The 21713-nt window shown below is 41.4% G+C and overlaps 1 protein-coding gene across 5 annotated transcripts in view; it reads left to right on the top strand.

The window, feature by feature from the left end:
- Positions 1-21204, top strand: part of PLEKHG1 (pleckstrin homology and RhoGEF domain containing G1) — a 242103-nt gene extending 220899 nt beyond the window's left edge. For all 5 annotated transcript variants that reach the window (XM_043456816.1, XM_043456813.1, XM_043456818.1 and 2 more), the window contains 5 exons: positions 2244-2330; positions 4015-4053; positions 5515-5537; positions 10254-11874; positions 17636-21204. In XM_043456816.1, coding sequence (XP_043312751.1) covers positions 2244-2330; positions 4015-4053; positions 5515-5537; positions 10254-11874; positions 17636-18699 — 2834 coding nt within the window. In that variant the 3' untranslated portion in view covers positions 18700-21204. The remainder of the gene's footprint in view (positions 1-2243; positions 2331-4014; positions 4054-5514; positions 5538-10253; positions 11875-17635) is intronic.
- The last annotated feature ends 509 nt before the right edge of the window (positions 21205-21713 follow it).

Here is a 21713-nt window from a genome sequence, read left to right on the forward strand (position 1 = left end):
AGGGAATGGCAACCCACTCCAGTATCCTTGCCTGGAGAATCCCATGGACAGAGGAGCTTGGCAGGCTACAGCCCATGGGGTCGCAAAGAGTCAGACACAGCTGAGCAACTAACACACTTCCATAGTTGATTTTCAGTATATCATTCCCAGGTATACAACAGTGACTCACAGTTTTTAAAGACTTCACTCTATTTGTAGTTACTATAAAATATTGTCTGTATTCCTGTGCTGTACAATATATTCGTATAGCAGATTTGTTTTATCAATATGCATATAATATATATGGGCACTCTGAAGAGAAGGTGAGGTTATGGATGGGCATGTGAGAATGAGGAGGAAAGATGGAGAAAGATGGGGATCCAGAGGGGTCAGCTGTTCAATCCCAGTCTCTGTGGTACCACTGGTTAGTGAGTTCAGCTGTTAATCCAAAGGTTGGTGGTTCGAGCCCACCCAGGAATGCTGTGTTTGGGCTTCCCAGCTGGTGCTAGTGGTAAACAAAACAAACAAACAAAAAAAAAACCCACCTACCAGTGCAGGAGATAAGAGACACAGGTTTGATCCCTGGCTCGGGAAGATCCCCTGGAGGGAGGGTATGGCAGCCCACGCCAGTATTCTTGCCTGGAGAATCCCATGGACAGAGGAGCCTGGCGGGCTACAGTCCGTGGGGTCACAGAGTCAGACACGACTGACGTGTCTTAGCAAGCACAGCTGTTCACCATGACCGGCTACATTTGACGACATTGTTTATTTATTCCCAGGCTCTGGGTTAGCTCTTGGACACCAACAAGGACATACTGTGTAGCCCAGGGAACTCTGCTCAATGTTATGTGGCAGCCCGGATGGGCACGGGGCTGGGGGGAATGGATACCTGTGTGTGTATAGGTGAGGAGCTGTGCTGTGCCCCTGAAACTATAGCATTGTCAACCAGTTATACTCCAATATAAAAAAAAAATTTTAATAAATTACAGATAAATTGCACAGATAGTAATTACACATTCTTTTTTAAAAAAAATATAGGGCTTGAGATCTGAGTATAACTAACAAAGAAGAAATAAATAACACAGAAAAATAATTCTCTGAGCACACAGCATGCCGGCAAGCCTCTAACTGGCATTCTCTGCCTCTCTTCCAGGCCAGGTCCATCCACAGCATCCCAGCCTAGGAAAATTACCCTACTTGCTGTACCCTGACTTTGGTCTCAGCTGTCTGTGAACAGAATAGGCCAGTCCATTGGACCAAATGACCTCATTTGGATACCTTTGACTCTGACATTGAAGTCTATGTGGTCTTCATAATCCTCAGAACTTTCTCACACTTCAGACAGACCTAAAGATGCTTAACCTCAATTTGAAGAATACCCGTCTACAGCTATGTCCTAAAACTGTTTATCCCTCCAGCTTCAGGGTGCAGATGGTCATTGAATACGCTGCAATACTTTAGACTTAGACCAGATTTTCTTAATCCAAAGTCTGTGTACCCCTTAGATGAAATGAAATGAAAATCCCTTTTCTGAGAAGAGAGCTTAAACCATTTAAACTGTGTCTAGAAAAATGTGGAGGACAGCTTCCTCGGGGTCAAGGAAGGGCTTAGCACCCTCCATCGCCATGCCAGGCAGACATGCCTCTTGAAATTGCTCCCCAGATGGAATTCTCCAGGCAGTTGAGCCGTGACTGGGTCTCTGTTGTGGCCCTTTGCTGCAGCTTCTCAGGAGCCTTGTTTTCTTTTTTTTTTTTTTAATTTAATGTAACTGTCTGACCTCTGTGGGTCTCAGAGTTGCAGGTGAGTCTGAATGGGTACCAGAAGTTACCACACCTTACACATTTGAACTAACTTTCTAGGAAGGGGAAAGCCAAAGGTTGTAGCTCTTTCTGCCAGAGAATGAAGAAAGGAGTAGTTAGAATACATGTGAGTGCCTGGGGGTGTGGGAGGGGGTGGAAGTGGAGAATGTGGTTTACCTTGCTAACGCACTCCTGCAAAGTCTTGAGATGCATATTCCACACCGGTTATGGAAGGAGGGATTCTACCATGTCTGATGAAAAAGAATAAGTCCACAGATACCCAGGACAAGTTCTTCCCGTTTTCTGAAAAGTCACGGAACACTGCATTCTTTTTTTTTTTTTTTTTGATGTATTTATTTTAATTGGAGGCTAATTACTTTACAGTATTGTGGTGGGTTTTGCCATACATCGACGTGGATCAGCATGGAACACTGCATTCTTATAGACACCTGTGGTTCTTTACAGATTACCCAGGCTTCTGTTACAGTCCCGAGGGAGAGACTTCTGGCTCTCGAAATGGCTCTGCTCCATATCGGCTGAGAAGGAAATCTGGTAAATACAATATAATCAGATATAATCAAAATTAAATAATTTGGGGGCACTAGTAATGAAAGTCCCTTTCAGTTAGACCAAAAGGTATTTTCTTTCTGGCTTTTGAACACATCGCCAGTTTTATTATCTTTGACGCTCTCAAGCTTTGGTTCTAAAAGTCTTTCTACTTAACTCTCAATTTTTCAATGACTATAAAACATGTCAATCAACTAAGTTCACTTTCTATAGCATTTTACCACTGGTATGCAGGTGTTTAAATCCTACTTACTGGCGCTGGTGAAAAATTGTATCCTGTAAATGACGTATACCAAAGCTACTTCAAATCAAAATTTTAATACACATCTGCTAAACTAGACTTCTTGTGGTATTGCCTTAGCCCTCAGATTTCTCACTTAAATCGGCATTTACTAAGTTCCTGATTTCCTATATTGTGCTAAGAAAATGTAAGAATAATGCCCATGATTTCTGCTTGCGAGGAGTTTGTAGCCTAGTGGCAGAATCAAAAAAGGTTGAACAAATAGCAGCTCATACAGTGGAGTTTGTGGAGGTTGAATGGAAGTTTTGAAAAGGGGAGCGACAGAGGGGTGAGCCCCCTAGGAAGGAGAGAAGACCATGCAGAGCTGAGGATCAGGACCCCGGATAGAATCTGAAGAGCCAGATGGTGTGGGGACAGCATATGCAAAGGCCCTGGGGCTTGAGCCAGCGCACCTCAGATCAGACAGCTATTGCCGGTTGTTTGGCCTTGGCTGCAGCCTGGGCTGGAGGTGCAAGTGAGCAAGGTAAACGGAAAAAGATGTGGCTGGAGTTGCAAATCAGGGCCTGATTGTGGAAGGCCAAGTAGGTCAGGCAGAGGGTTTGAACTTGATCTTGCAAGCTATGGAAGGATTTTAAGCAATGAAATGTTTTCATTTTAAAAAGAGAATTCTGGCTTAATGTGGAAAATGAAGTAGGCAGGGACACTGGGCCAGAGGCTGTTCCTCTAGTCTGGGCGAGAGATGCTAAAGGTTTGGAATAAGACAGTGATAACTGGGAAGGAACATCAATAGGATCCCACAGGACCGTGATGGATGAAAATGGGGAAAACTTAAAATGATGTCCTGGTCACTAGGGAAGATAACATGAATGGCAACCAAGGTAAGAAATACAGATGGAGGAGCAGCTGTTGGGGAGACTGGTGAGCTGAGATTGGGATATGCTGAGTTTGCTGGGTCTGTGGTCATGCTGGGGACGTGTCAGATGGACAGTTGGCATCTGAGGTTTGGCATAGGGCTCTGGCAGAAGGAGATTGAACATAATCCTCTTATAGGTGGTACTTAAAGCTGAGAACATTGTGCTTCTGTGGGTTGGGTTGGTTTTCTGTTAGGTGACTCCAGATTGCATAGCTTAGTGTTCATCCTATAGTTTTGACTGAGTGAATGTCATGCCAAGTATCTCTAAGCAATCAGGATTTAGGTGAATTTGGGTGGCAGAGGATGAGATGGGTAGCTAGCATCTCTGACTCAATGGACATGAATTTGAGCTAACTCCGGGAGATAACAGAGGACAGACAAACCTGGCGTGCTGCAGTCCACGGGGTCGCAAAGAGTTGGATACGACTTAGTGACTGAACAATAATAATTACTTATAAAGAAAAAAATCTTGATTTGGTTTCACAAATGATGCTGGCCTTATTTTTTTCTCCCAGAACCTTCCTCAAGATCACATAAAGTTTTGAAGACCAGCGGTAAGTCCTAAATCACTTTTTTTTTTTTCATTCCTGTTGGTATCCACGAAGTCACACAATATACAGAAAAATCAACACCAGATGAATTACAGATTAGTAGGTTTGATTAATGTCTGTAAGTAATACTGTCCCATTATAAAATGTAAAGCTGAATGACATAAAATGTTTGTAGTATAGATAACAGTGGACATAAAAAGATTAATGCTTGTGAATATTGATGTAAGAAATCCCATTAATACAAAAGACAAAGGACTTCTATTCTGAAGGCAGATAATATAATCCGGCAGAAACACAAATTGCCAATAAAATTTACAAATGGTCACTCACGTTAGTAATCAGAAAATCATACATATACATGAGATAAATAGAGATGAGAAAGCTGTGGGCTTGGCCAAAAGAAGAGAAAAACAGGCACTCTGAAGCTATTGGTGTATAAATTTCTGCAGTGTTTTTGGAGCAAAATTTGTTAATGCCCACTTAAATTTTAAATGTGTGTTTTCCCTTGAACCAACAATTTCATCGTTTTCACTTGTATGTTTCACAACGTATACTTCCTGTATAGACATCCTCAGTGTGCACACATTTATGGGTATTTGTGTCCTTTTGTTTTTAACAGGATACCACATAATAAATATGCCCATCTAGTGAAAAATGATTTAAAAAGTTACAAATCCCAGAACACTACATGGAATATTCTGCAGCTGTTAAAAAGAATGAAGTACATATCTGTCTACTGATAGGCTTGTGCACATATATTTAGCAGGAAATGCAGTGTTGCATATTGCACCCTTATAGAAACAAAAAGACTGTGGGATGGGGGGCGGGGTGGGCACAGGACCTGGAAAGATGAACATCAAACTTCTTTAACTGGGGTTTCCTCTATGGGGTAGAATTTGTGGAGAGGGTTCAATCACTTTTTACTTTACATGCTTCTGTAGTTAACACATAAAGATGAGACAGACACGATCAGGGTATTGTAAGGGTATCTATGAGGATGCAGCCAGTAAGTCTCTCCCCATCATTCCTCTTGCACTGTCCTTAGCACAGACCCAAGGTGACCCTTTTGATCAATGCTATACCTTTCTGTTACAACCGATAAAATGTTTAAAAATTAACAAGTATAATCTTATGTTTAAATGATTTTCATGGGAACTTTTTTCAGATTATATATATTTTCAGGAAAAGCTTTTGAAACTTAATATGAATTAGTCCATTGCTCTCTCAGGGATTAAGGAAAGTACTTAACACTCAGATGTATGTCAAGTTGTTATAGTACATGATATGTAACTTGGGTAACTGAGTGGTATTTTCTGAAAATCAGGTCAAAAGAGCCTTGAGACTCTTGGGTTTCAGTGATTAACAATAAATTTAAAAATTCTATACAATATGAGTGCTTAGCTATGTATGAGATACATTTTTAATCCTCAAACTTTAAAATGTTTTAAATCTTTTGTTTTTCAGAAACGGCACAAGACATCCAAAAGGTAAGTACTATTATGTTCCTTATTTTGAAATGTTTACTTTAGGCAGCCTTTATACCTGCCTATCTTTTCCTTAAAAATCTAACCTCCAAAAAAAAAAAAAAAAATCTAACCTCCAGTTTATCTTCCAAGTGTAAACAATTACTTTACATGTTGAAGTAGATTTAAGTTAGGACTCTTCCTTATCAACCCTCTCCCCACCTCCCCAGCCCCAGCTTCATCTTCTCAGAACCAAGGCAATGATTTCTTAATCTTTCTGCCCCACCTCTCTGCTCAGAAGCTGTAAAGATACCTTAGGGCGTAACACCAGCACAGGCTGTGGTCCACGCCACATTGCCCTATGCCTGTGTGTATATAAGACCAAGGTTCTTGCATCCCGACTATTTGCTCTTTTTTCAAAGCATCAGCCTTCAATCACAAAGATCCCCTTCTAAAAATACAGTCCTGCTGCTGGTATGAGCAGCGTGATCATATGTGGTATAATAAAACTTCACTATATCAAGTTTTGATTTTTCTTCCTCTAATGAAAGGTTAGGAGAAGGGGAAATAAAAATGTTATGTTTTATTGGAAGATGTATATTCACATTTATTACCTATGAACAATAAATATTGTATCCTGACCAGAGTGAACCATGCCAAAATGCCTACTGATAGATTGGCTTAACTAACAATTCTTAGAAAACCGATCTTGGCTTCTTGCTTTGTCTTCTGTAACGATGTGGCTGTGAAAATCTCCCCCATGACTTCACTTGCCCCTCTCCTTGGCACAGGGCCAGAGTGACCATGTTAATAAATGATGGATCTTTCAGTTAAGATATCTAAACATTTAAAAATCGATAGTCTTAATCTTTAAATGGTTTCCTTAAAATTGGGGCAGATGGATTTTTTTCAGGTAGTGCATATTTCTGTTCGGAAACTTTTGAAAATTTACTAACATGAATTGATTCACTGTCCTGAAATATGACATAAGAGATTTTGATTTTTGTAAATGTACTTTGTTTTCATAAGCAAACACCAGAAGGTGGCTTTGCAAGGCAGCCAAACTATGATCACAGAGCAAGCCTGGCTTAGTACCAGGTGGGGGAATCGCTCTATTAGTCCTAGAGATACAATCTCAGGAGCTTCTTGGAAACTTTTCATGATAATGATCAAACCAAGTCTCCATGTGGGGACTAACTAAACCTTATGAAATCTGAAGATAAGAAAAATAAAGCACCAATGTGCTTTTTTTCTTAGCGGTAAAATTCCATCTCCTAACAAAAATGAATGTATACTAAATGCAGAAAGAGACTCAAGAGATAAAGAGATTAACATTTCTCCCAGAATATATACAGAATATGCATTCCAAAGCTCTGTGTGTGTGTGTAGAGAAGGAGAGAGATTTAGCTCACATGTAAACTGAGGATTAAAATATGGATACAAATCCATTTCTGCCATTTGTAAGCTGTGTGACTGTAGGCAAGTGGTTAAACCTTACCAAGACTTCGTTTCCTAACTTACAGAATTGTTATAAAGATCAAATGTCATATGTTTTTTAAATGTGCTTGGTACAGTACTTGGCCCAAATCAAGTGCCCCCAAAATTATGGCTGTTATCTTATTGCTAAATAGCTATAATGCCAAGAATGTAGAAAAATGGGGAGAGGGATGTTCCTCATGCAGGATCTACACTACATGTTATGTCAACTCCATATACTGATTCTTTCTTTTTTTGTGTGCTTTATTAACGAGTTGTTTATTTTTTTAATTTGATGCTTATAGGCATTTTTCTCATTCTCTGTCTTTTTAATTTTTATTGAAATGTTGATTTACAAAGTTTAGTTTCCAATGTAGAACAATGTGATTCAGTTATGCGTATATATGTATATATACATACTCTCCTTTTAATTTTATTTTATATTGGAGAATAGTATATTAACAATGTTGTGTTAGTTTCAGGTATACAACAAAGTAATTCAGTTATATATTTACATGTATCTATTCTTTTTCATATATATTCTCTTTTTATATTCTCTTCCATTACAAGTTATAATAAGATATTGAGTATAGTTCCCTGTGCAATACAGTAGATCCTTGATGGTTATCTATTTTCTATATGACAGTCTGTATATTTTAATCCCAAACTACTAATTTATCCCTCCCCCTCTTCCTTTTTGGTAACCATAAGCTTGTTTTCTACGTCCGTGAGTCTATTTCAGTTTTGTAAATAAGTTCTTTAGTATCATTTTTTTAAGATTCCATTTGTAAGTGATATACAATATTTGCCTTTCTCTGATTATTTCTTAATCTAAAAGCTTCTTCCAGTCTCCTGATGATGTATTTGAAGTAAAATTTCACATTCCAACGTATTCCCTACTTCACTTCAAGTGTAGTTAGCTTGAAAATATACTTTGATATTAACCATTCAGGTTTCCTAATTTTTTTAAATGTCTGGAAATTTTTGTGGAATGAAAGATTTTAAGAAGGTATTACTTCTGGCTGTTCACAAAATTGTTTTGTTACAATTCCACAATATTTTGTCATGATTCAACTAACACTAACTTTTTTTTAATAAAATATAGTTACTGGGTGCCTATGATTATACCAGTGCAGTCTGAGTAAAAGGAGAGGAGAAAGAGATTAAAAGGCAAAGAAGAAAAAGAAAAGCCGTATATATAACACAATTTATGTATTTGTATATGTATACATATCCATATGTGTGTGTGTATTTGTTTATTCCTAGTCCTCAAGTGGCCACAGTTTTACTGTTTGAAAAAGAGTGAACAAAGGATTAAATGACTAATAAGACTTTTTATTGTTGAATCTTTAATAGAAAAATAACATTCAGGATAAAATTTTATTCTTGCCCTCCCTGATAGACAGACAGGCAGGTCGGTAGGCAGACAGACATCTTAGTAGGTGGATATTCCAAGCTTCCATAAGCCTCTTATCCTTATCCATATTAAAAAGAAGAGGCATGACTTTGCCAACAAAGGTCCATCTAGTCAAAGCTATGATTTTTCCTATAGTCATGTATGGATGTGAGAGTTGGACTATAAAGAAAGCTGAGTGCCAAAGAATTGATGTTTTTGAAGTGTGGTGTTGGAGAAGACGCTTGAGAGTCCCTTGGACTGTAAGGAGATCCAACCAGTCCATCCTAAAGGAAATCAGTCCTGAATATTCATTGGAAGGACTGATGCTGAAGTTGAAACTCCCATACTTTGGCCACCTCATGCAAAGAACTGACTCATTGGAAAAGACCCTGATGCTGGGAAAGATTGAGGGCAGGAGGAGAAGGGGACGACAGAGGATGAGATGGTTGGATGGCATCACCGACTCAGTGGACATGAGTTTGAGTAAGTTCCGGGAGTTGGTGATGGACAGGGAGGTCTGGCGTGCTGCAGTCCATGGAGACTCAGAGAGTCAGACACCACTAAGTGGTTGAACTGAACTGAACTGAATTCCAAGATAATAGGTATCGCAGTTTCATTGATCAGTAATGAAAAGTTCTTGTTAATTTGACATTTCCAATAGATTACACTAGTGTTTTGACCAGAAAATATGTCCCTGATACTAATTAGGTTGAACCTGTCTTAACCCTTTCAACTCTTTGAAGCTAATCCCAATACCCACAGAGGGTATCAAAGGGCAGTCCACTCCCTGCTGGCACAGTTGAGCTCCATCAGGAAAGGTTCCAAGTTATAAGAGACCCATCGTTCTCTCTGATTAAGTCATTAGTGTCACTCGTATTTACTTCCTAACAGGCATCTAAATATTAATTAAATGTATTCTAAAAGAAAGTAAAAATTTCATTAGCTCAAGGGTGGATTAAATTAACTTCCTGAAACAAAGGCTCTTTTGCCTAGAATCTATAAACCAAGGCAGTGCAAGTCAGGGTCATGCAGGTTCAGAGATTTAAAAGAAACTCTCAGCGGGTATAGTGAGATCACTGACAGGGGTGTTTCTGGTACACCAATAACCATGATGAGACAGCTAAGAATCAAGCCCCAAAAAGAAACCAGATACCCTGGCCCTTGACACCTATATATGTTCATTTGTATAATGTTGTTTTCCAAGAACATCAAAACGATTTGAAGTATCTAACAGTTTTCTGCATTTAGCTGATTCCCTGCAGTGGGGTAAGGTGACCTGGGTTTGCATCCTAGCCTTTCCACTGATGAGGGAGAGTTAAGTTACTGAACCCTAAGAGCCTAAATGTGCTTACTGTGAAAATGGTACATGCATGCCTGTTTGCTACCTTGCTTCAATTGTGTCCAACTCTTTGTGACCCTATAGACTGTAGCCCACCAGGCTCCTCTGTCCATGTTATTCTCCAGGCAAAAATACTGGAGTGGGTTGCCATGCCCTCCTCCAGAGAATCTTCCCAACCCAGGGATCGAACCTGCATTTCCTGCAACTCCTGCATTGCAGGCAGACTCTTTACCACTGAAACTGGTACAATCATATCCACTTCAAAGAGTGATTGTGAACATGCAGTTTGGAGAACGTCTTCAAATAGCCGAGCCTATTTCTCAGTAAACATCAGTTCCTGTTCTTTCTGCCCCTACTGCAAAATATCCGATGTGTTTTCAATTCAGTTAAAAATCAACCATGTGTCCTGATGATTTTCTTTAAGAATATCACGTGTAGGGGGGAAAGACAATGTGTAAATACAGGAGAATATTCTGTATTACGTGACCTGTGGTGTGTGATTCAATCGGTATGTTTCTCTCCTCCTCAGGTTTCCAGAGAGGAAGGGTCTCCCCAGCTGACTTCAGCAGGGCCCTCTGCTGCCCAGCGGAGCAGTCAGCCAAGCAGTTCTACCATCCTGAACGTGCTGCGTGGGGGCGGGGCCGTCAGAAACATCTGGACCGACCACCAGATCCGCCAAGCCCTGTTTCCCAGTCGAAGGTCGCAGGAGAACGAGGAGGATGAAGACGACTATCAGATGTTCCTGCCATCCTTCTCCTCCTCGGACCTGAACGCGGCCCAGCTGTGTGAAGATAGCACTTCCAGTCGACCTTGCAGCTGGCACATGGGACAGATCGAGTCCGCGGAGACCCCCAGCTCAGGCCACAGGGTGGTGCGGAGGGCCAGCAGTGCTGGCGAGAGCAACACGTGTCCCCCTGACATAAGAACTAGGGACAGTGGTGGCTCTCAGTACAATTCCCAGAGGGAACTGCAGGGTGACCCTAAGGCAGAGGGGCGGGACGGGACAACTCCCTACGGGTCCTCCATAGAGCTGACTATAGATGACATAGACCATGTCTATGACAACATAAGCTACGAGGACTTGAAACTGATGGTTGCTAAACGGGAAGACGCTGAAGTCACTCCCCACAAACCAGTCAGGGACTCTGTTCGCCCCAAGAGCACCCCCGAGCTGGCCTTATCCAAGAGGCCAGCGGGACCCGAGGAGGAGAGCGCATTGCACCCCAGGAGAGATGGAGCTCCCCCGGCCGGGGAGGCCTGGAACCAAAGCGTGCAGGACCTCCAGGTGATGGAGGAGAACGTCTATGACACCATTGCGCTCCCGGAGGCGCCCTCCCGGGACTTCAAGTGTAGCAGCCCGAAGCGTCCTGCCAGGAGCACCTTCCTGGGCTTGGAGGCCGACTTGGGGTGCTGTGATAGCCTGCGGGCCTCTGCTTCCCAGGACAGCCTCCAGTTCAGCGAGGACGAGGCGCCCTACCCTCCAGGCCCCTCCGATAACGATTATCTGAGTTTGCTCTATAATTCCTTCGGCTGCAACTTGGCCCTAGCGGATCGGTCCATCTCCGATAAACTGTCTGAAGAAGTAGATGAAATCTGGAATGACTTGGAAAATTACATCAAGAAAAATGAAGTCAAAGCCAGAGACCGGCTCCTGGCCGCGTTTCCCGTTAGCAAAGATGACGTGCAGGACCGGCCGCTGGCAGGCAGCGCCCCGGAGCTGAGTGCGCGCTCCCCGCTCTCGCTGCCCGCGGGCCGGGCTCTCCTCGCACCGCCCGGAGACAGGCCCGGGCCGGCCCCTTGCGCCCTGGACCGCGCCCCGGCCCCTAGAGACAGCTCCTGCCTGAGTCTCCACCGGCTGTCGCTGGCCAGTGACCTGCCACCCGCGGAGAGTCCTTATGATGTGGCCGGCGGCAGCCTGTCCCCAGTAGACCTGGAGAACCCTGAGCCCGGGATGGACAATGTAGACAAGACCAGGAGCAGGGTTTTCCTGATGGCCAGGCAGTACAGCCAGAAGATCAAGAAGGCAAATCAGCTGCTGAAGGTGAAAAGCCCGGAGCTGGAACACACGCCCGGTAGCCAGCCGCAGAAGCCCGCACCCAAGGACCTGGCGGCCATCCTAGAAGAGAAGAGGCAGGGCGGGCCCGCCATCGGTAGGTCCCAAGCAGCCTTTCTCCTTCCGAGGACCGGCAGAGAGCCACGCTCAGGTTCTAAATGCCCCTAGCGCTGTAAGGATGCTGCCGCCCCGATGTGCAATCTCACAGCGAGACCACTGGCTCACTGACACGCAGGCAAAGCACCCACCCCATCACACCGGCGGGTCTGGAGGGTTTCCTGGTGTCTGTGAGATCATCACTCCAGTTATACTGTTTGAAGCGGCTTTCTCTAATTCAATCTAAGGTTGAAAAGTAGCCTTCAGTTTCACTGGTGGCATCTAGAGCTTTTTCCCTGTGCATCAGTGTGTTAGAAGGAGTAGCTGGGTAGCAGAGTATAGAGTTTAAGGTTTGGACACATGGAATTAGAATTGCTCTTTGCTCCAGAATCCCAACAATAATGCCTACTCATCCTGACAAAGACAAAAAGGAGTCCTTTCTGCAGTTTTTTTAAACTGTTCATACTAACCCAGCGGTTTTCCATGTGTTGTTTTTTTCTTTTTTTAATAGCTTCTATAATCCATTTTGATACAGTGTCATTTGGTATTCTCAGGTATGCTTCCAAGGAATTTAATTCTTTTAGTCAAGCCTCCTTTTGGCACAAAACCAGAATCACGGATGTGATATTGGTACCATTAGGGTTAAAAGAAGGAGATAATCATGTTTGACTTCTTCTCTATTATAAAGAAGTACAGGGATTTTCCTGGTGGTCCTGTGGTTAGGACTTAACACATTTACCGCAGGGTCCCAAGTTCAATCCCTGGTCAGGGAACTAAAATCCTACATGCCTCAGGACATGGGAAAAAATATACATATCCCCTGGCTAAATTACACAGGGTTCTCTGTGGAACCCGGGCATCTATATGAATAAAGCACACGATTGTCATGGAAAGAAAAAAACCTGAGGGTGCTGTGACCTGAGGAGTTTTTCACCTCCAGATTCAGAGAGATTTCTGTGATTAGGCTCAAGAATCTGAGTTTTGTAAACTATAGACTTTCCATCCTATCCTATTTTAGGAATCCCTGCCCTAGATCTTCTAAGAACTGCCTCTGTATCAAATGAGAGGAGACAATTCTCCAATTAGAAGTAAAAACCAGATGGCTCACTATCTGGGCATGTCTTGTTAATTAGCTTGATGGCAACATGGCTCATCTGGCCAGCTTGATGCCACTGACTTCCTGTCTGGGACTGCTTTCTTAGGTGGGAATCAGAGAATAAGAAGCAGGTATCCGAGTCCTAAGTGAACTCAGCAAGCTGCATGACCAGAATCTGTAAGAAAAAAAAAAAAATTGAAGTTTGGGAATGTTTAAGAATTATCATACAGTAAGATTTCTTAACATTTAGGGATGTTAAGCCCTGGACATGTTACCTGGAGGATTTTACAGACTCTTTGACTTGTTCTTCTTTTTAAGTAAAATAAAGGTTATAAGTGATCTTTATACAAATATGATAAAGGCTGGATCGCATATATCTTTCTCTTTGCAGTAACATGCTTGAATTAATTCGCATCCCTTTTCCAACGCTAGTGTTGCTAAACTGGTTTGTTGTTACACGTAGAACAAGTGACTGAATTTCAGTTGCAGGCGGACTGTTTTAGAGCGTAAGTGGTGTATTGGCAATGCAACCACTGACTGTGTGGTTGCCCTACTTCAGAGTGAGAGCAAATACAATAGTGAGGTTTCCCTTGGATTGATTAGGCCAGCACATTGTCATTTAAAAAGAGGTAATTGCCTGAGGAAAATGGACCATCCATTAACATACAAAGTTCTAACCCTGTGAGAAGCAAGGTCTTCAATACTGAATCTTTGAGGGTTCAAAGACAACTTTGAATAGTCCTTTTTACCCACCTTTTAACTATTAAGTAGATTTCCCTTTGGGGTTTTCTTTTGCCTTTTCCCCCACTTGTGGTTTGTTCTTTTTGTTTTGCCTACTGGTGTCTTCCTGGGCTCCTGTAGGATCTTTTTGTCTTTCAGCTCTGTGTCTGGGCCCTTTCTCCACACGGTGGGCTGCCATGAACGTTCTGACAAAGAGATCTCTCCAGAGTCATCTTCTGAGAGTGGTGTCTCCCCCTGCTGGCTGGCGGGAGTATGTTCCTAGGGCCCGCCTCCTCTCAGACCTGAGGACTCTTCCATCTGGGTGGATGGAGACCACTTCCTGTGCCCACCAGGCTTTCAATCAGTTGACATGATGACTCCTTTTCTCTCTCTCGTTTATCTGGGCACAGGACATCGTAATCGAACGGACCGATTCTCCAGACTTCTCCGTATGGGCCTTGCCACTTTGCCAGGAGCTTGCTCTCGGTGTTGTGCGGAAGGAAGAACGCCCTATTCACCTGCTGAAACTCTCCAGCACCTTTATTGAACTCTCTAGCCGGGGTCTACAGGCCCCGGGCCGGGCCACACTTCCGCCTATAAGTCACCCAACCAGGTCTAGTCCTTCCCACCTTTTGGAGCATGTTGTAGCATGCTGGCCATCTTGTCCCATCAGGCCTTCCTCCTGACAGTCTTAGAGACCAAAGAAGCTTTGGGTTCCCTCCCGCCCCCCCCCCCCACACACACACACTTTTTTTTTTTTGGTGATATTTTACGTGGGAGAAGACTCCATACAGGCTTGAGGAATTTTCCTCCTTGTTTAAAGTAAGAAAGGCAAAATAACATTTTGTTCTCTACACCCAACCAACATTAGAAGCATCAATTTTAATCCTGTCTTGAAAATAATCTATTTCATACTTCTGTCAATAAGAATCACTTCAAACTTTTGTCTGGAATGACAAGAATTTTCCCTTCTAAACTTACAAAAGAGAAATAAACTAGAGTTAGCCCCTGGGGTTGTAGAATAGTAATAATAATGTACTTGGTCTATAAGGACTGGTAATGCCAGAACTAAGAGTGAGGGAGAATTTTGATCCTGCTGACTTCTACTAAGTTTTCTAGGCTAGAGGTGTCATCTTGAGCTGGCTATTTCTTATATGTCTGACTAAGGGAATCTATTTCATGACAGCCTATTGCTCTGAAAGCTTGTCTCATGTTTTTGTTAGCATCAGGCAAGTTATAGACTCTCTTAGAATGTCAAGCTGAGACCAAAAAGACACACAGATAGGCACAGAATATTGTCTACTTGTGAGATAACTTTTTGTTCCAAATTTATAAATGGTCAGCTTTCTATTATCTAAAGATAAACTGTGCCCATTATGAATTGTATAAAATATATATGTTTACATAGCATTTTACTACATTTCTGTCTTTCTGATTCTCCTTTTCCTGCTATGCCCGAATTCTTGGCTGCCTTTCCAGCCTTACTGGTATAGTCTTAAGGAAGGCACCTTTATTTTTAACATATTTAGAATGAACGGAGGCTGTCCAACAATTATCTGAGTAATTAAGTAGTTCTTGAGACCAATTTCTATCCAGAACTGTACTTGAATTTCTATGGGGATTGTTTTGTGGGGGAGTAGATGGAATAATAAACCAGCTTAGATAAAACAACTAGCAACACAAGATTGTGTGCATAAATGCATATATACATACAAAAGCAACAGCTAAATATTATGCTGCATACTAGTATATAAGACTTCAGAGAAATCAGTTAGGGATTTATAGAAGTGATAAGGCTTATAGAGGGTCTTGGGAGGTAAATAGGGCTTGATTAAGCAAAGGAAGAAGAAAGTGTGATAAAGAAGAAAAAAGCATAAGAAATACTGTGACTATTTTGAATAATACATAGTTTGAGATTTATCTGGGCCACCATGTTCTAAAAATCAAGAGCTAACTGTTCTTATAAGACTTTAGAGTAGGGACACCAGGTAAGGACCGAGGGGAAAAAAAAAAAAGACTTTAGAGTAAATTTTGGTGCTGCAGTAGTTTAACTGAATTTTTAAAATTAGCCCTCACTGCTCTTTCCCAAATTGTCATTTTCTTGGGAGCTTGTGAAAGTACAGAGCCTTCCTGATTCAGCAGTAGGATCAGGCTCAGAGCCATGGTGTAGGTGAGAAAGGCTTGGAAAGAACCGTCTTGACTTTCAGGTGGGACTGCTGACCAAAGCCAGGCCTAAAGCTCCAGCTAACATTGGTTGGGTTTCATAGTTCACTACACGTTGTATATTTCAGGATGGCTAAGTCCATGTAGGTTTTCAGTCTCTTAAGGGGTTACCAAATTTTAATTGGTATCAAGAGTCTTTACTATGCTCTTTAAGGAGTAATGGAGTAATAGTTCAAGTTTTTGTTACTAGTTTAAGCTAATAATCTCTGTCCTTCAGAGGGATTTGGACTCAAAAGCCTAAAGGATCTGAATGAATGCAGGGTCTAAAATGAGAAGATAAACACTATTTATCCTGATTCCGGGGACTAAGGGGCAAGTAATTTTGAGGAAGTTGCAGTTAAAGGGCACACAGAATATCAGCACGTTGTTTTCTGTCCTCACAGAAGACAAATTTGAAAGAAATGGCAGGAACTCAACTAAATATTTAGTTTAACTTCAAGGAATGATTTACTAGAAATAGCTTAAGTAGGAGATATGATGTCACTTGCTGGTCATTATATACAGGATAGACAGCTTCCTTTCGTAGAGACTTTCTAGATGTGGTCTGAGCGATTTATAGGATTCTTGGGATTCTTTGATTCTGCAGTGGTCATATGGGTACCTGGACGGGGGAAGACAACTTTTGAAATTGACATCTCTGGGCTCTCTCTTCTAAATCATTCCTGGCCCAGGAGAATTCTCTATCTTGGTTTTGTTAATGTCTTTAGAAATGTCTGTACTCTGGGACTTCCCTCGTGGCCCAGTGGTTAAGACTCTGTGCTTCTACTTCAGGGAACAGGGGTTCGGTCCCCAGGCTAGGGAACTAAGATCCCATGGACCACCTGGCAGAGCCAAAAAGCAAAAATTAATAAAATGGAAATGTCTGCACTCAGAAGTGGAGCAGAGAGGAAAGTGGCCTCACAGCTTAATCTGAAATGGCAATAGCTTTCATGGAAATAGTGGTAAAATCCTGTCCTGTAACCAGTACTAGAGAGCATTAGATTATCAATTATATGCACAGGATGATTCATTCTTAATGTCTTGAAATGTCTTGAAAGCCAAGACATTAAGACTTGGAAGACTTGTCTTGGAACACTTCAGTGGCTTGCTTCTTGGTGATAGGAAAAGAGACGTGGGCCAACCGGTATGTGTGGTCTTGAAGTCCTGGAAGTGAGGACCTCCTGTCAACATCCCCAGACAGTGGCAGTGGGGGGCTGCCTGGAACGGAAAGTGTAGGAACAGCTGCTAGGAGCAGACTTTTCTGGGAGTAGTTGTCTGAGAGCAGCCAAGCCTGGTGAGGCAGGGTTAGTAGCCATTGCACGGTGGATGTGCTTCTTTTAATGACTGCTTGAGTTATTTTTTGTTGACCAGGGTTTAAGTGCTGACTTTCTTATTTTTATGATGCCTGTTTTTAGCACTGACACTATTCCATGCTTGTAAAGAACACTAGAAATTTTCATTATAAACAGGGAACCATTGTAGACCTGCTGTTGAAATAAAAGAATCCAGAATTAGGTCAAATTAAATGAAGTTTTAGATGGCTTTTTTTTTTATTAAACTGTGTTAGTTTAACTAATTAATTTAATTTGTGTTGCTTGGCATTTGATGATTTCTTATCCTCAAACTTTAAAGTCCTGTCTACTGTTTAAATATTTTAAATGTTATTAGAACATTCTTAGTTTTTAAATCTTCACATGCAGAAATGATTCTGTGTATATTTATTGTTTTAATACTTGCCTTCCAGGTGCCAGGATTGCTGAGTATTCCCAACTGTATGACCAGATTGTGTTCAGAGAGACCCCCTTTAAGACTCAGAAGGATGGCTGGGCCAGCCCTCAAGACCCCTCCAACCTCAGTTCTGCATCGCCTTCCCACGCCCAGCAGGGTAGCGAGGACTGGCTTTTGCATTCAACCTATAGTAATGGAGAGTTAGCTGACTTCTGTCCCTGGCCAGAGCAAGACTTAAAGTCAAAATATCCCACGTTAGAGATCAAAGCAAGAAGTACCCCAAGACAACTGTCCGCAGCTTGCTCCGTGCCTTCTCTTCAAACCTCCGACCCCCTGCTGGGCTCCGTGCAGAGACACAGCGTGGTGGTCAGCCAGCCAAACAAAGAGAACTCCTGCCAGGCCCATCTTTACAACTCTCTGGGTCGGAAAGGAATCAGTGCTAAATCTCAGCCTTATAACAGGTCCCAGTCATCTTCCTCCATCCTGATAAACAAGTCTGCAGACTCCATCAACTACCCTAGTGAAGTGGCAAAGAAGCAGCCTCTGTCTTTACGCAGAACTTCAAGGTGGGAGAGTCACCAGGATTTGCTGCCAAGTATTGCTGACTCAGGTCAACAGGGCCTTGAAAAACGCTCAGATCTCACACTCCAGGACTCGCAGAAAGTTTTGGTAGTGAATAGAAATTTACCTGTAAGTGCACAAATAGCTACCCAGAACTATTTTTCCAATTTCAAAGAGACTGAAGGAGACGAAGATGACTATGTGGAGATCAAGTCAGAAGAAGATGAGTCAGAGTTAGAACTGTCTCACAGTCGGAGGAGGAAATCTGACCCAAAGATTACAAACGCTGACTTTGCTGATAATGTCTGCAGCCACACGACTTCTTACTCTTTGACTAGTCCATGCACTCCAAAAAAGCCAGGAAGTGGCAAACTTGGGATTTCGCCGTATCTGACACCATACAATGATCCGGACAAACTAAATGACTATCTCTGGAAAGGGCCACCTCCCAATCAGCAAAATATTGTCCAGTCTCTAAGGGAAAAATTCCAGTGTCTTAGTTCAAGCAGCTTTGCCTAAAGGTTCTTAAGAGTAGCTGTCTCAATTAACTTCTTACTGTGCTCATGAATTACAGATTCTGAGAGGTGTTTTGTATGCACCAGATTAAAACAACTTTGTAATAACCAGAGATGTAAAATATACTTTCTTTAATAGCACAATTTTTTGAAACGGCTGGCGATCAGCCAGGATTGTACTGTAGCAAATGTCAGCATGTAACACTGTTTACTAATGCTGATGGTCTTCGTGTTTAATGTAAGTCAATCTTCCTTGAAAATTTTTAGACTTTTTTTTTTTAACATGATGGCCATGGTATTTTTTCCCCCTCTCCTGACAATTAGTACTCAGACTTTAAGAAATGCAATAATCCTCTCCTATTATCTGGAAGCCACTAGTTAGTTTTATCCTAGGACTCAGAGGCGACAAGGAAGAAAAAAGAAAGGAAACTAAAGCTGTTTAAAGGATTATGCTTGCTTACCTGTGACATTTCTGTTAAATTCATGACAAGACCCTAGAAAACCTCAAATGAGGGATCTCTAATCAGAATATTGTGTAGCTACCCATTTTAGGGTTTCTATGCTGACTTCCTTACATCAGTTCATTATATTGCAGAAAGTGTGTAATTATTGGAAATTAGAATGTAATATGACCAATCTTCTATAAGCAAAAATTCTTATCTGTATTCCTGAACAAAGCCTGAAGAATGTGCTGCTCATCATGTATTTTATGTTCCATGGGGTTAAATGAATGATTCCCTTAATGGTTTAAAACCAAGTGCAAGAAAATGCAAATCGACTTATTAGAAAAGATGGCTTGACATCTGGGTACAACTTGACTATCTCATCATGTGACAGTTGGGGGTAGGGAGCAGATAGAAACCTCCACTACTTTTTATGCCTGTTTTTAGTCAACACGAAGTAAACCATAAGCTAAAACAATGTTCTTTAAACCTAGCCTTCCCAGAGCAGTTGTGCAGATGTCCTTTCCTGAGTTTTGTGCTCATCCCGATGACCTGAACCCAGCCTTGAGGATTTTATCGATGGCAATGACATTTATTTTCTAATCCAAACATAATATGGCAATCTTTTTTCATTGTTTGGGGGCATACAGAAGAGCAAAATCTTTGGTCACTAAGTTCTAAGTAGTCATATCTTACTTTCATGTTGTAATTGTGGTCTTTAAATAGCAGTTCATTGTGATATTATGTACTGATAGAATTCTTTACGGAAGGGAACAGAAAAACAAAAGCAAGACCTTGTGAGTGAAACACAAAATTAAAGAAGCTGAAGAGAAAAATGATAGCAGATTTATTGCTGCTTTCTAAAAATATTTTATTGAAGACTCCAATCAATGAAAAAACAATCTTTTCTCAAACAGTGGCCTTTGCATTCTCATTTTAGCTACATTCTGTGGTCCCTTCCCCACCCTCTCAGTTTTCATCTTAAAAGATATAATAATCTGTATCGGGAAATGGGATCTGGGCTTTTCATTTAAAGATAAGTAATAATGTTGATTTGAATCAGTCATTTGAGTCATCTTAGCATAATTCTTTTTTTCTCTTTAAGTGCTATGCCTCTTGTACTTAAGAACATAAAATGTGACCATCCTTATCTTATACACAGGTACCTAATGCATTCCTTTTCTAACTAACAAAAAAATAACCCATTTCTTCTCTTTCTATACCGTACTTTCTTCTCGTAGCTTATAAAACAAAGTCCATATTGACGAACAGTTTTCTGGAAACATTCCTTCTTTCATTGCCTTTTTTTAAACATAACATGAGTTTTCAAGATGAAGCGGTATAGAAAAGAGAAGCATAGTAACAGAGTGTGGATTCTCAGACTTGCTAGAGATATTGGTAAGTGTGTTTACAAAACAAAGTTACCTGACTTTCTTGTCCCAGGAACACGATTTCCCAGTTCTGCTTTTTAGTTTGTAAGACCCGAATTCTGTATTATCCATATCTGGTGTCCTACTCTCAGAAATTATTAATTCTCCACACCAGTCCTGTTGCACGACTTTGATATTACTTATAGGAATACACCCTGCTTCACGAAGGCTGCTGTCTTACTGTATAAAATGTCTGTATGGTTGTCTTTAGGTTCTAGGACAAATCTGTAGTTCTGAACACCCATTCTGTCAGCCAGGATGCAGATTTTGAGATCTGTGTGTACACATATCAGATTCATATTTTCCCTCAAAGTTATCCATTGAGTGCTCTTGTTTAAAATACTTTCAAAAAAATAAAATAGTTTCTTTGGGAGGTGGGGTAGGGATGTATATAATTGCAGGGAAAGAGTTATATGTACTTAAGTGTATGTCAAGTTCTTATTAGGTCTCTGTACTGAAGATTTAATTGTTTTTATAAGTTCACTTTTCACCTACTCTGTTCTTTGTGCAAAAGAAAAAAAAAAAAACAAAAACAAAAACCCACGCATCTTGGAAAACAGTTTAAATACTGTATATAAGATAATGAAAGTTAGTAATGCTCATTATTTAATAAAGTTTGTAAAGTACAAAGTAAAATATAGTGTGAATTAGTGTGTTGATTCTGGAAACATCAAGATTTGTCTGACTGATACTACTATACTACTTTGCCTCGTCTTAGGTACTGTGTAGAAAATAATTCAGGGTGGAATTCCCTGGTGAATCAGTGGCTAGGACTCCATGCTTTTCCTGCACGTGGGGCACAGATCTGATCCCTGGTCAGAGAAAGAAGATCCCACATGCCTCTTGGTGTAGCCAAAAAAGAGAGAGAGAAAAGAAAAGAAGTGTTATAATTATAGAGCAGCAGCCTGTGACAGACCATTTTCTGCATCTCTTGATTACTTTTCAAATATTAAATTTAGCCTGAGATTAGCATACCTCTCTCTGAAATTCCCTTTAGGCTAAATGCCTTTCCTGATGACTGGCTGTCACGGTGAAAGAAGATCCTAGAACAGCCTAGCAGGCAGCGGTGGGGTTGAAGGCAGGTGAGACAGAGGAGATGGGCCCAGAATGCTGAGATATTTTTGGTGCCAACAGGCAAACTTGCC

This window comes from Cervus canadensis, chromosome 33 (genome assembly GCF_019320065.1).
Source record: "Cervus canadensis isolate Bull #8, Minnesota chromosome 33, ASM1932006v1, whole genome shotgun sequence".
In the NCBI taxonomy this organism is placed as follows: Eukaryota; Metazoa; Chordata; class Mammalia; order Artiodactyla; family Cervidae; genus Cervus; species Cervus canadensis.